The sequence below is a fragment of the Tursiops truncatus genome, chromosome 16, assembly GCF_011762595.2.
Source record: "Tursiops truncatus isolate mTurTru1 chromosome 16, mTurTru1.mat.Y, whole genome shotgun sequence".
NCBI classification, from domain to species: domain Eukaryota; kingdom Metazoa; phylum Chordata; class Mammalia; order Artiodactyla; family Delphinidae; genus Tursiops; species Tursiops truncatus.
Genome location: NC_047049.1, coordinates 25,722,513 through 25,737,613, shown reverse-complemented (window position 1 = coordinate 25,737,613; position 15,101 = coordinate 25,722,513). Strand labels below are relative to the sequence as shown.

At 44.4% G+C, this 15,101-nt stretch overlaps 1 protein-coding gene across 3 annotated transcripts in view; it reads left to right on the top strand.

Annotated features, from left to right (window-relative positions):
• Nucleotides 1-15,101, top strand: part of SUFU (SUFU negative regulator of hedgehog signaling) — a 110,566-nt gene that overhangs the window by 57,982 nt on the left and 37,483 nt on the right. For all 3 annotated transcript variants that reach the window (XM_019939902.3, XM_019939901.3, XM_019939903.3), the window contains exon 4: nucleotides 14,876-15,018. In XM_019939902.3, coding sequence (XP_019795461.1) covers nucleotides 14,876-15,018 — 143 coding nt within the window. The remainder of the gene's footprint in view (nucleotides 1-14,875; nucleotides 15,019-15,101) is intronic.

Below are 15,101 nucleotides of genomic sequence, written 5' to 3'. Positions count from 1 at the left end.
TATTCAGAAACTACTGTCAAAGTTTTTAGGTTTGATGCTTATAATTGTGGTTATGTTTTTTTAAAAGCATCCTTACCATTTAGAGATCAATACTAAAATATTTATGGATGAAATGATATATCCGAGGTTTGCTTCAAAATAACCATGTGAGGTTAGGGTGGGAAGTTGGGCGGCGGGGGTTATAGATGATTTAGGACTGTCCATGAGTTGATAATTACTAAAGCCAAGTGATGGGTATATGGGAATTTATTGTATTATTTTCTCTACTTTGTTTGAAAATTCACCTTAAGTTTTGTTTGTTTCTAAAGCCTAAGTTTCAGACCAGGAGTGGCAAAAAAAAAATTTTTTTTAATGTACTTTGGAGAGGTTTGAAGTACAAAGCTGTATGGTGGGCTGGCCAAGTCCTAGTGGATTAAGTAAGAGAATTCCTTGGAAACTGTGTTCTGTAGTACTCGGGTCACCTCTATACCATATGCTTTCCTTTTACCTGTTTCACCATGGTTGGTGGCTGGGAAGAGGGTGAAGTTTATTGGTTTGATTGATTGATTGATCCATCAGTTTCCCCTGCAACCAGACTGAATCTAGTGATTCACTCAGTGATGGCTTCTTCCTGAGAGTATTGGGGTGAAACACTGAGCTCCACCCCCGGCCTGCTATTGAATGGGTCCACTCTCGCTTACATTTGAACTCATAGTCTGGATTAGGGTAGACATTTTCTTTAATGAGGGTAGCACTTGAGATAACGTTCATTTACTTAACTTCTTACCTGGCTTCTGAAAGTTTCTCTCTTCATATTCGTTGGAAACCAAATGCTTTATGTACGTAAGGCCAGGGCAGGTTCTTCCCGTGAAAGGTTCTGAAGCCACATCCTGTCTTCACCGTCCTCTCTCCTGAAGGAAAAACAAAGATGATTGTTTTGTCTGCATCTCCCTAGCCTGTACGTGCCAGGAGTACAACTCTCTACTCCCAAAGCAAACGCAAAACGACAACAAAGCAAAAAGGTATATCCTAGAGTAGTGTGTCCCTCCAGATTTCCAGACTTCTGCAAAGGGGCAAAATGCCCTTCCTTTTTGGAATTTAGGCAAAAAGAGGGCTGTGCTGAAGTTCTTTGACTCAGAAATGCTTGGAGATACGAAGGCAGCTTTGTTCCAGAGCAAAAGTGCATCAGCTCTGTCTACCCTAAAAAATGAGAATAGCAGGTATGTGTGGTCATCTTCACCTGGGCCTATCAGGTTGTTGGTCTATAGCTATGTCTACAGATCTTAGATTTTAGATTTTTCAAAGGCAATGTTAATCCTGAGCCGTAAGAATGCTAGAAGTGCTCATAAGAAACAATGTACAGTGTACAGAAATAGGACTAAGAACAAAAATTGCAAGGGAGAGAAAGGGGATTTTTTTTTAATTAATTTTATTTTTGGCTGCATTGGGTCTTCATTGCTGCGTGCTGGCTTTCTCTAGTTGCAGCGAGCGGGGGCTACTCTTTGTTGCGGTGCGCGGGCTTCTCATTGCAGTGGCTTCTCTTGTTGCGGAGCACGGGCTCTAGGTGCGCGGGCTTCAGTAGTTGTGGCGCATGGGCTCAGTAGTTGTGGCTCGCGGGCTTAGTTGCTCCATGGCATGTGGGATCTTCCTGGACCAGGGCTTGAACCTGTGTCCCCTGCATTGGTAGGTGGATTCTTAACCACTGTGCCACCAGGGAAGCCCGAGAAAGGGGATTGTTTTTATGTAACTGACCATAACCACCATGAGAAGAAGAATAATAAAGTAACAGCAACAGTTTGAAGTCTGTGGCAAGGGGACCAGCATCACCAGTCTGATTAATTTAGGAGAAGGTGGGGCATTTAAGAACTTAAAAGCTTCGATGGTGAAAGTGTCACTGGTGACATGTTAGATGTGAGCCAAGGGTGGCCCCCTAGCTTCCTGGCCAGTCCAGATCTGTATCACTGCACCCAGAGTGAGTGGCATGGTAGCCAGTATGGTGGCTGCCAGAGCAGCTAAGGAGTTTCCGCTGCGTGCCCAAGGCATCAAGGAGGAGTTCTTTCTAATTTTATTTTTTAAAATATACCAATAATACATAAATACATTTTGGAGGTTAAAAATTCAGATTCTACAGATAAAGTCAAGTCCTCCTTGACCGCACGACCCAATCTCAGGCCCCTCCCTAAAAGGAGCAACATATCTGTATGACCATCCAGACATTTTTTTCTGTGTATCCACCTTCTTCTAGATACCTAAAGAAATGGTTTGGGTTTTTTTTTTCCCTTCTTTAATGTAAGTGAAACTGTACTGTTCTTCACGGTTGGATTTTTCAAGTAACAGTATGTCTTGGAGATCTTTCCATGTCAATATATGAAGCTTTATCTAATTCTTTTTTTACTGTTGCCTGTGACTTGGTAGTATGGCTAGGCCATCATTTAACCATTCTCTTGGTGATGCACATTCGGGTTGTTTCCATTTTTCCATTATCACAAACAGTGCACAGATGCTATGAGCATCCTTGTTCATTCCTCCTTGTGCACGTTTTGTTCTAGGATAGATGCTAAGAAGTAGAATGATTGGGCTTCCCTAGTGGCGCAGTGGTTGAGAGTCCGCCTGCCGATGCAGGGGACACGGGCTCGTGCCCCGGTCTGGGAAGATCCCACATGCCGCGCAGCGGCTGCGCCCGTGAGCCATGGCCGCTGAGCCTGTGCGTCCGGAGCCTGTGATCCGCAGTGGGAGAGGCCACAACAGTGAGAGGCCTGTGTACCGCAAAAAAAACCCAAAACGAAGTAGAATGATTAAGTCAAAGGCAATGTGTCTTTTTTTTTTTGGCTGTGTTGTGTCTTCATTTCTGTGCGAGGGCTTTCTCTAGCTGTGGCAAGCGGGGGCCACTCTTCTTCGCAGTGTGCGGGCCTCTCACTGTCGCGGCCTCTCTTGTTGAGCACAGGCTCCAGACGCACAGGTTCAGTAGTTGTGGCGCACGGGCTTAGTTGCTCCGCGGCATGTGGGATCTTCCCAGACCAGGGCTCGAACCCGTGTCCCCTGCATTGGCAGGCAGATTCTTAACCGCTGTGCCACCAGGGAAGCCCTCTTGTGGATTTAAATAGTAGTCTCTTTAGGAAAAAGGTGGAAGGAGTAGAAGCATGTGCTTGATTTTAAAGTTCCAAATCATCTCTTGGCATTTTGAGGGATTGAAATGTACGTAGGTACTGCAAGTTTAAAACCTTTTTAGTTAATTTGGCTTTCAGAGCAGAGGAGCTTGGAATCTTCCCTGCGTGTAGGTGGCAGGTCCTCTGTGCTGGTTCAGGAGAGTGAGAGGAGCGTGGGCGGGTGTTGCCCATTTACAGGCCTCTGGGCAGAAGACTCTGCCTTTCCATACTGACAGGTGTCTAAACAGATGGAGCTGCTTTAAAAGAGAAGTGGAAGCATCTGCCAGCTTAGGACTCAAGGCTCCCTTGAAGTGGTGAGCAAGGCCCTGAATTCCTTACAGGAGGGCATGGCCCATAGTGGGTGAAGGAACAGGCTTTGACTAGTGACAGCTGCGAGCCGTGGCGGATAAATCCCTACAAGCTCCCTTTGCAGTCAAGGTCCTCACCATCACCGGCGGGGAGAATGAGGGTGTCTGGCCAGGGCCCTGTATGTGCGGACACAAGGCGAGTGTCTGGGATCCACAGTCAGACTCTGGGGGTATCACCACTGCCAGGTAGAGAGCCAGTCCTGAGACTCGCTTTTGGGTTAGGCCCTGGGGGCCCCAAGCAGCCTGCCAGCCTCCTGCCTTCCCTGCAGTAGCTTTGCCGAGCTCTGCTTATAAAAGGGATCTTCCTTCCCCTGAACCATTTGCCTTTGTGTCTGTGGCTTTGAGGGAGAGGGAGGAAGGTGGAGAGACAGAGGTTGTTGAGAAAATACATAGGGAAACAATTTTGAGTCTCCTTGGACTGGCTTTCTAATCCTTGGCAATTCCTTTGATTCTGGGAAAAACCTAGAAGGAACATCCTTTCAGTTCCCCTTCAGTTTTGTAAGAATAAACATGTCTCCTCTCGCTCTTCTTTACTTAATCAAGTGGTACAGCACGCCCACTTCCCGAGCTGTGTCTTGCAGCCACATTGAGCCAGATTGATATCACACAGAACTAGATGAGGGATGCTCTCTAACCAAACAGATTCACTTTTCCAGTCATGAAACTGCCTTCAGGACTTTTAAAAGGTGGGAGGGGGTTTTAATCCTTGCTTCCACCACTTGCCTGGGTTGGAAAAGCTTGGCAGTGGGCCACCGTCCACACCATCCACTCAGCTACGAAGAGCTTTGCCTGCTAGCCACGAAGGCCCATTAACACACGGACAGAGAATCTGTCTCTCTCCCTCCTCCACATGCTGTTTGTTTTGTGGTTTTTTTTTTCTTTTTTGAAGAAAGAATCCTGTCTCGGCCTTTCTTTGGGAGAGTTTGATTTGAAACGCTGCAGTGGGGCGATTGTGTAATCACGCTCCTGAGATCTTCCCTACAAGCATCTTGTCTGCTGTGCATGTGTGTAGAGAAGGGCAGGGGCGCCAGATTCTGCTGTTTTGTACCAATTGAAGCCTCTGAGCTCCAGAACATCCCACTCTTACTCTCTCCTTACAGCACTCAAGTGTTAAAGGGGAACTACCTGGGACAGATTTGTTTTTTGCTCCTATGCGATATACATACATATTGCTCTCAGCTGCCATCCAGAGCTCCTAGGGTGGGCCGTGCCTCACCAGGCTGCAAGGCTCTGAACCGAACTCTTAGCTTTGGCTTGGGGCTGGGGAGTCGGGGCAGGCGGGCGGGGAAGTGTTCACTCACGGCTTTATTTGGATCCCTGGAGGAAGGAGAGTTGCAGTTACCAGGGGAAGGTGAGCACTGATCTTAACCGGCTAGAAGGTGGTCTGTGCCCTTCCTTTGGTGGGTGCTGTCAGGTGGAGGTAGAGGAGTACTGGCGCTAGACAGTGAGGGCAGTGCCCTCTGTGTGATGCCTCGGGTCACCCCTCCCCAGAATGAGCATAGCATCTCATGAGTGTGTTAAAGGCTCCAGAAATGTAATCTGTGGCGGTGACATCAGTCTGTCTACACCCTATGACCTCTTAAATTTTGTAGGCTCTTCTTTTCTGGAAATACACCATGAAAATTTGTGAGCACCAAGAAGGTGAGAGGGATGGAGACTGCTTCTTGAGAGACGGTGATGGCTACCCCATTGTTGAGAAGTTTGACCTTAAAGTTGACAGACTCCAGGACTTCCCTGGCAGTCCAGTGGTTAAGACTTCGCCTTTCAGTGCAGGGGGTGCGGGTTTGATCCCTGGTCAGGGAGCTAAGATCCCACACGCCTTGCAGCCAAAAAACTGAAACATAAAACAGAAGAAGCACTATTGTAACAAATTCAATAAAGACTTTAAAAAAAAAAAGTTGACAGACTCCAATCTACCAACCTGCTCTGATCCACCTTCCATTTTCCTGCACTCCCTAAAACACTTCTTGCAGACCCACCACCCCTTTGACACCTGGCACAGTTCAGCTGGGTTTCCTGCCCTTGCTCTCTGTCTCTGGAATGCATGTAGCCATCTCCAAACACGGGCCTCCAAGCGTCAGCCGTGAGAAACCCTCTTTTGGGGGCTCCAAAAGACGTTAACCCTTTCTCCTCCGACCAAGTATATGGATTCTGACCACGGAGATGGAATGTTGTGGGTGGGACATTGCTTTCTGAGGTATTGTGTGAAACACCACTGGGCCTGTCCTTCCACTCAGAATGGAGACAGACAGTCACTCTCCAGAGTTGGGATGAATTAAGAACTCTTGAAGAATGCACTTGTTTCTCAGTGTTTCAAAGGCAGCACTAATTATTTTGCGAACAATAGCTGTTTTCTTCTGCAACCCATTTCCCTAGGTTTTGCTAACTTTTTATATCCGGCACAGTCCAACTTCAAACCACCATGACTAAAGCTGGATGTTTGGGAAGTGGGGTAGGGTGACAGCCAGTTTGAGGGGTCAGTTAGGATCTGCACAGCCATACGGCCCTCCACCTTTTAAGAGTTCTTGCCAGGGAGTTGTTTGTTAATGGGGAAAGAGACATTGAGTGATGAAACCTTTCTTTAAACAAAGCAAGGGGCAGAACTGAACCTAGTAGTTTTTGGACTCTCTTTGCCACCGTGGAATGGTGTGAATTTGCCAAACAGGCTGCGGCCAAGGGAGGTTTCTCATGGTGCTGGGAGGCAGAGCTCAGAGGAAGAGGGAAGAGAATGGGAAGTAAGCCTGCAGGCCTCACTTGGAACAGCCCTTGTGGCCACTCTGCCGTGCTGTCTGGGTTGGGGTCTCAGGGACTTGCATCCTAATATCTTGGTAAGGACCCTTCAGGGAACCAGAGAGAGGAAGGGAGAGGGAGCGAGCGCCTCTGACCACTGGACTGAACAGCTGGGCCTCCAACCGAGGCAGTATTAGCATTTGAAAACCCCTCTGAAGGGTCTGAGGGCTTCCCGGGGTGGGTGCTGGGCCTGAGTGCTGAGACCCGCGGTGGCTCTGCACAGAATGGGGCTGAGCATCCGGGGCATAAAGACCAGGCTGGACTCAAGAATGAGCCCATTGTGGCTTTGTCCCAGGCTTGAAAACTGTGACCAAGGCTCTTTCATTGTTAAGAAAGACCATTTCTTGGCCATATAGCAGAGCTAATAAGTCTGGTCCCCCCACCAGGCAGGGCTGGGAGGTTGTTAGCTACATGCTCTCTGAACCTTTCTGTGGATAGTTAACACTGTCTCCTCCCCCTCCTGTCTTTAACTCACTCTGGATCCCGCAGGCTGGTGTGTTGGTCCAAGAACAGCGACTGGGGCCTGTCTCCCAGCTGCCTAAATTAAGCCCCTTCCCAAATTGTCTGTACATAGGAGCTTTTGGTCATTCGTATTTCAACAGTGTGGGTTGGTACAACATTTATTTTTAAATCGATGTTATTTATGGTTAATAAAAGGTCATGACTCCAAACCTTTGTAGCCTCTTCCCTGTTTCCAGCTTAAGTCAGCTAGAGGTGGGGCGCTGGAGGGAACTAACTGGCCCAGCTCTTCCTTAAACCAGGAGCAATGGTGCCACCTACTGGCAGTTGCTGTTAGCTACAGGTTCTGTGGCCGGTCCTGTTTTCTGGTAAAGGGACTGGGACCTGGATGGGAGTAGCTATACTGTATTCCAGTACAGGAGTAGTAACGTGGAGCACACACTGAGTAGGCACACTATTTCCTGCTTACAGATGAGGAAACAGGCTTATAGATTGTGATTGGGTAAGTTGCCCAGGGTCACAGCTAGTAAGGAACAGGGCCTTCCCAACGCAAGGTTAACCAGTCGGCCAGGGTTTGCCAAAGCGAGCAAGAGATTTTAAGTGATAACTGGACAAGGCATTCAGTGACATGAATAGTGAGGACTGTCTTCCCCCTTCTGATTCAATCCTGCTGAGTTTGTCAGTTTGGCATGACTCTTTAAACCTCTAACAGCTCTTTAACCCTTGTTCATTTCAGTTTTTAACAATGTTAGGTAGGCAACAGTATCAGTTATAAATTAATAACATTGTTTTTCATTGAATTATTTTGAAGTTGTTATCTTCCACTTTACGGTGAGCAACACTGATTTTCTCTCTATTTTCCTTATTATTTAGTACAGTGATATGAAGTTTCCATTTATTTTTTATTTTTTTTAATGAATTTTCCTTTTAAAGTAAGTTTGTTTAGGTTAAAAAAAAGTGAGTCAATTTTAGGGGGAAAAATATATGCAGGTGACAGTACAGGTGTACATAGATATGTCAAAAATCCTAACAGGTGTTATGGATGACTCAAAAGTTTGGGAGGCCCAGAGAAAACCATGGTTCATAAAGACACATGCACCCCAATGTTCACTGCAGCACTATTTACAATAGCCAGGTCATGGAAGCAACCTAAATGCCCATCGACAGATGAATGGATAAAGAAGATGTGGTACATATATACAATGGAATATTACTTAGCCATAAAAAGGAATGAAACTGGGTCATTTGTAGAGACATGGATGGACCTAGAGACTGTCATACAGAGTGAAGTAAGTCAGAAAGAGAAAAACAGGTATTGTATATTAATGCATACACGTGGAACCTAGAAAAATGGTACAGAGGAACCGGTTTGCAAGCAGAAATAGACACACAGATGTAGAGAACAAGCATATGGACACTAAGGGGGGAAAGCGGGGGTGGGTGATGGTGGTGGGATGAACTGGGAGATTGGGATTGACATGTATGCACTAGTATGTATAAAATAGATAACTAATAAGAACCTGCTGTATAAAAAAATAAATAAAATTCAAAAAACAAAAAATGTTTGAGAGGCGTTACACTGTGCCCATCCTCACTGGCTTGCTCCCTGACGTTGGGCAGTCTTGAGGATCCTTTCCTCATTTGCAGAAAATGAAAATGCTGCAGTAGGTGATCATTGAGGTGATTTGGACTATAAAATGCTGTGATGTCTGGGCATTACGACTTAGGTTTCTCCTGGGCCAGCCTGCTTAACCTGAAGTGGTAGTAACAATCCAGGGCCTTGCTTCTCCCACTTTTCCTCTCCCGCAAAATTCTTCCTTTCGCCTACTGCATTTTCTTTATTCTTTTAATAAATCACCTTTACTGAGATATAATTCACATATTTTATAGTTCACAGTTGTGACACCATCACCCCAAAAAGCAACTCCAGACCAGTCACTTCCGATTCCCCCTTAACCAACCCAGGCCTAGGCAACCACTAATCTGTTTATCTCCATAGATTTGCCTACTCAGGACATTCTGTATAAATGGAGTCACACATGGCCTTTCGTGACTGGCTTCTCACTTAGCGTAATGTTTTTGCTATGTTATTCATGTTGTGGCATGTATCAGTACTTCAGCACTTTGTGTTGCCAAATAATATTCCATCATATGGATATACCACATTTTATTTATTCATTCATTAGTTGATGGACATTTGGGTTGTTTCCACCTTTGGGCTATTATGAATAATGCTGCTGTGAACATTCAGATACAAGTCCTTGTGTGGACATGTCTTCATTTCTCTTGGGTATATACTTAGTGGAATTGCTGGGTCGTATGGTAATTCCATGTTTAGTATTTCATGGAATCACCAAATTGTTTTCCAAAGCAGTTCCACTGTTTTACATCTCTACCACTATTGCACAACGGTTCCAGTTTTTCCGCATCCTCACCAATACCTGTTATTTTCTGGGGTTTTTTGTTTGTTTTATTTTTTTTATTTTTATAATGGCCATCCTAATGGATGTAAAGTGGTTATTTCATTGTGGTTTTCATTTGCATTTCTTTTCACTTTCTTGTAGCACAACAGGTTTTGATTTTAATGAAGTCCAGTTTATCTATTCTTTGTTTGCTTGTGCTTTTGGTATCTATCTAGGAACATTGCCTAATCCAAGGTCAGAAGATTTACTCTTATGTTACTTCTAAGAGTTTTAACTATTAGAGTTAGGCCTGTGATCCATTTTGAATTAAGTTCTATTTATGGTTTGAAGAAGGGATCCAACTTGATTCTTTTTTTAAAATTTATTTTTATTGATATTATTTATTTTTGGATGCATTAGGTCTTTGTTGCTGTGGGCGGCCTTTCTCTAGTTGTGGCGAACGGGGGCTACTCTTCGTTGCGGTGCACGGGCTTCTCATTGCAGTGGCTTCTCTTGTTGCAGAGCATGGGCTCTAGGAGTGCGGGCTTCAGTAGTTGTGGCACACGGGCTCAGTAGTTGTGGCTCACGAGCTCTGGAGCACAGGCTCAGTAGCTGTGGCACACGGGCTTAGCTGCTCCGCGGCATGTGGGATCTTCCCAGACCAGGGCTTGAACCCATGTCCCCCACACTGGCAGGTGGATTCTTTTTTTTTTTTAACATCTTTATTGGAGTATAATTGCTTTACAATGGTGTGTTAGTTTCTGCTTTATAACAAAGTGAATCAGTTTGGCAGGTGGATTCTTAACCACTGTGCCACCAGGGAAGCCCTGGCAGGCGGATTCTTAACCACTGCATCACCAGGGAAGTCCCTGGAATTATTTTATAAATTTTATCTTCAAATTGTTCTTGCTAGTGTATAGAAATACAAGTGACTTTTGTATATTATTCTTGTACCCTGCAATCTTGCTGAACTTGTTTTTTCTGATAGTTTTTAAGTAGATTCCTTAGGGTTTTCAATGTATAAGATCATGCCATCTTTAATAGAGATAGTTTTATTTCCTTATCAGTCTATCCAGATTTTTATTTCTCTTTCTTGCCTTATTGCCTTGGTTAGAACCTCTAACACTACATTGAATAGAAGTGGTGAGAGGCAGCAACTCTGTCTTGTTCTTGATCTTAGAGGGAAATCATTCAGTCTTTCACCACCAAGTATGATGTTAGCTGTACGTTTTTTGTAGATACACTTTAACAGGTTGAGGAAGTTCCCATCTATTCCTAGTTTGAGTGTTTTTGTCATTAAAATGTATCGGATTTTGGGACTTCCCTGCTGGCACAGTGGTTAAGAATCCACCTGCCAATGCAGGGGACACGGGTTCAAGCCCTGGTCCAGGAGGATCCCATGTGCTGCAGAGCAAGTAAGCCCGTGCGCCACAACTACTGAGCCTGTGCTCTAGACCCCGCAAGCCGCAACTACTGAGCCCACACACCACAACTACTGAAGCCTGTGTGCCTAGAGCCCATGCTCCAAAACAAGAGAAGCCACCGCAATGAGAAGCCTGTGCACCGCAACGAAGAGTAGCCCCCGCTCGCCACAACTAGAGAGAAAGCCCCACACAGCAACGAAGACCCAACACAGCCCAAACTAACTAAATACATAAATAAATTCATTAAAAAAAAAAGTATTGGATTTTGGTAAATGCTTTTTCTGTGTCTATCGAGATGATCATGTGATTTTTAAAAAATCTCTCTTCTATTGATATAGTATGTAACAATTGATTTTCTTATGTTAAACCAAACTTGCATTTCTGGGATAAATCTCACTTGGTCATTGTGTATAACCCTTTTTATATGTGGCTGTATTCAGTCTGCTGGTATTTTTGTTGGAGATTTTTGTGTCTATGCATAAGTGATATTGATCCATGGCTTTCTTTTCTTGCAGTGCCTTTGTCTGGTTTTGGTATCAGGGCTTCATAGAATGAATTAGTGTTAGCTATTCTTTTAATTTTTGCAAAAGTTTATGAAGAATTGGTATTAATTCTTCTCTAAATGTTTGGTAGAATTTACAGTGAAGCCATTGGGCCTAGACTTTTTATTGTGGGGGAAGCTTTTAATTACTAATTCAGTCTTTTTACTTGTTGTATTGTTTTCTTACTTGCAGATCATGCATGCTGCTTGTAGACACACACTACTGTAAAAGGAGAGAAAATCTGGGAGGAGTGGGCCAAGCAGAAATTGGGAAATTTGGGGGTTTATGATTGGCTCTGCCTGGAGCTGTGCCTTACTTTAAATATTGATAAAAAGTCAAGAGATCTCAACAGTTGAAATTCCCAGATCATAAGTAATAGACCAGGGACCTCCCTGGTGGTCCAGTGGTTAAGAATCCACCTTCCAATGCAGGGGACGTGGGTTCAATCCCTGGTTGGGGAATTAAGATCCCACTTGCTGCGGGACAACTAAGCCCATGTGCTGCAACTACTGAGCCCGTGCGCCACAACTAGAGAGCCCGTGTGTGCCGCAGCTAGAGAGCCTGTGGACTGCAACGAAGAGCCTGCACGCCACAATGAAAGACCCCGCATACCACAATGAAGATCCCATGTGCTGCAACTAAGACCCAATGCAGCCAAATAAATAAATAAATAAACAAACAAATAAATAAATAAAATAAGTGACAGACGACAATGAACTACTATACAGCTATATGAAAGATGAAGTAGTTGGCTATTTCAGGATGAAAAATACAAACTTACTTCATGATTATTAAAAAAAAAAGATTGAGGTAGTTACAGTATACAAAACTATAATAACCAAAACAGTATGGTATTGACATTAAAAACAGACATATAGGACTTCCCTGGTGGTACAGTGGTTAAGAATCTGCCTGTCAATGCAGGGAACACGGGTTCGAGCCCTGCTCTGGGAAGATCCCACATGCCACGGAGCAACTAAGCCCGTGCACCGCAACTAAGCCCGTGCACCACAACTACTGAGCCTGTGCCCTACAGGCTGCGAGCCACAACTACTGAGCCTGCGTGCCACAACTACTGATGCCCGTGTACTTAGAGCCCATGCTCTGCAACAAGAGAAACCACCACAATGAGAAGCCTGCACACTGCAACGAAGAGTAGCCCCCACTCACCGCAACTAGAGAAAGCCTGCGCACAGCAATGAAGACCCAACGCAGCCATAAATAAATAAATTTATTTAAAAAGTAAAATAAAATAAATAAAAACAGACATATAGATCCATGGGACAGAATAAATAAACCCAGAAATAAACCCACACGTATGTGGTCAATTAATTTACAACTAAGGAGCCAAGAATATACAATGGGGGAAAGGATAGTCTCTGCAATAAATGGTGTTGGAAGAACTGGACAGCCACATCCGAAAAATTGAAACTGGACCCCTATCTTACACTGTACACAGAACTCTACTCAAAATGGTGTAAAGACTTGAACGTAAGACCTGAAACCATAAAACTCCTAGGAGAAAACATAAGGGGTAAGCTTCTTCACATTGGTCTTGGCAGTGATTTTTTTTTTTGATTTGACCCCAAAAGCAAAGACATCAAAAGCAAAAATAAATAAGTGGGACTACATTAAACTAAGAGCTTCTGCACAGAAGAGGAAACCATTGACAAAATGAAAAGACAACCTATTGAATGGGAGAAAATATTTACAAATCATACAGCTGATAAAGGATTAATGTCGAATATATAAAAATAACTCATACAAAAAAATTAAAACTCATACAACTCAGTAGCCAAAACAAACTATCTGATTTTAAAATGAGCAGAGGAACTGAATAGACCTTTTTTCAAAGAAGGCATACAAATGGCCAACAGGTACATGAAGATGTGCTCAACATCACTAATCAGGGAAATGCAAGTAAAAACTACAGTGAGATATCACTTCACACCTGTTAGAACAGCTGTCATCAAAAAGACAAAAGATAACAAGTGTTGGTGGGAGCGTGGAAAAAGGGAACACTTATGTCCTGTTGATGGGAATGTAACTTGGTACAGCCACTTGGAAAATAGTATGGAGGTTCCTCAAAAAATGAAATACAGAAACTACTATGTCATCCAGCAATTCCACTTCTGGGTGTATCTGAGGAAAACAAAAACATTAATTTGAAAAGATACACACACCCCCATGTTCACTTCAGTGTTGTTTACAGTAGCCAAGATATGGAGACAATCTAAGTGTCCATTGATGGATGAATGGATAAAGAAAGTGGTATATATACACAATGGAATACTACTCAGCCATAAAAAAGAATGCAATCTTGCCACTTGGGACATGGATGGGCCTTGAGAATGTTATGCTAAGTGCAATAAGTCAGACAAAGACAGACAATACCATATGATATCAATTATATGTAGAATCTAAAAAATATATAAAACAAATGAACAAAAGAAAACAAAACAAAAACCAAGCTCATAGGTACAGAGCAGACTGGTGGTTGCCAGAGGGGAGAGGAGGTGGGGGAGGGGTAGGTGAAATGGGTAAAGGGGGTTAAGAGGTACAGACTTCCAGTTATAAGTTCTGGGGAGGTAATTATACAGCATGGTGGCCTATGGTCAACAGCACTGTGTTGTATATTTGAAAGCTGCTAAGAGAGTAGATCCTAAAAGTTCTCATCACAAGAAAAAAAATTTGTAACTATGTGAGGTGATGGGCTTATTGTGGTAATAATTTAACAATATATACATATATCAAATCATTATGTTATATACCTTAAACAAAACAGTGTTATATGTCAATTATAAATAATAATTTCCCCTCAATAAAACTGGGGAAAAAAAGGAATGAGGTAACTCTTTATGTGTTGATATGAAATGATCTCCAAGATACATAATTTTAAAAGAAATGTGCAAAATGGTGTGAAGTGAAAAAAAAATGGAGAGGACCTATAGATGCTTATAGGCTAGTAAATGCAGAGTACCTGTGGAAGGACACCCAAGGCGTTGTTTTTCCCTTGTGGCTGTGATACCTTAAACATCTTTCTTTAAAGCAGCGGGCCTCTGTGAAGGGCAACAGTGAGACTACAGGGTGGCCATATTTGCACGTTTCTCTTGGGCAGCCTGGGTCCAATGCCTGTGTCCTCATGGGAACAGCTGCCCCTCCAGGCTGCACATCTAGGCCGAGGCGTGTGAGGCAAAGTCAGACCTCCATCTAATGAGGAACTATTCCCTGAATCTGTCTACCTGTGAGAAACTGGTGACAGATCTCAAAAGCCCTCCAAGGAAGGAAGTTCCTGTTTGAACACTGTTTCAGCCGCACAGAAATCCTGGTATGTTTTTCCAAGGTGAAGGGTTTTATTGCCCTCCAGCCTTCCTGTGGGCTTCTGGCCCAGATGGTCACACAGTAAAGAACTTTATTCTTTCTTGGCAGACCCAATTGTGGCTGCCCCCTGCCTCCCGAATGAGTGAAGGTGCTGGGGAAGCAAAGATGCCAGAAGTCTTTGGACTTGTCAGGCCAAGCACGCAGCCACACTGGTAGCCCGTCATCTTCCACTGAAGGCTGGCAGAATTGGCGAGCAGGAACGTGTTTGGTTTGGGGGCAGTAACCATACTCTTTGCTCCCATCCAAGTGAATGCGTCCCCTCCTTCACAGGGGCCACCTTGGAAGGCTGGGGAGCCTCCCAGCCAGGGCTTCTGAGACCCCGGGTCGGGCTCCAGGCCTGGCTGCAGGGCCTCGGTCGCTGAGGACCCTCACGTCTGTCCACAGAGAACACCTTCTGCAGCGGGGACCACGTGTCTTGGCATAGCCCTTTGGATAACAGTGAGTCGAGAATTCAGCACATGTTGCTGACAGAGGACCCGCAGATGCAGCCCGTGCAGACACCGTTTGGGGTGGTTACCTTCCTCCAGGTGAGGCACAGGTTGGACTTGGGCTTGAGCCTTTCCTGGTAGGACAGGAGGGCTTGGGTGGGGCAGTGAGGGAACAGAGATTT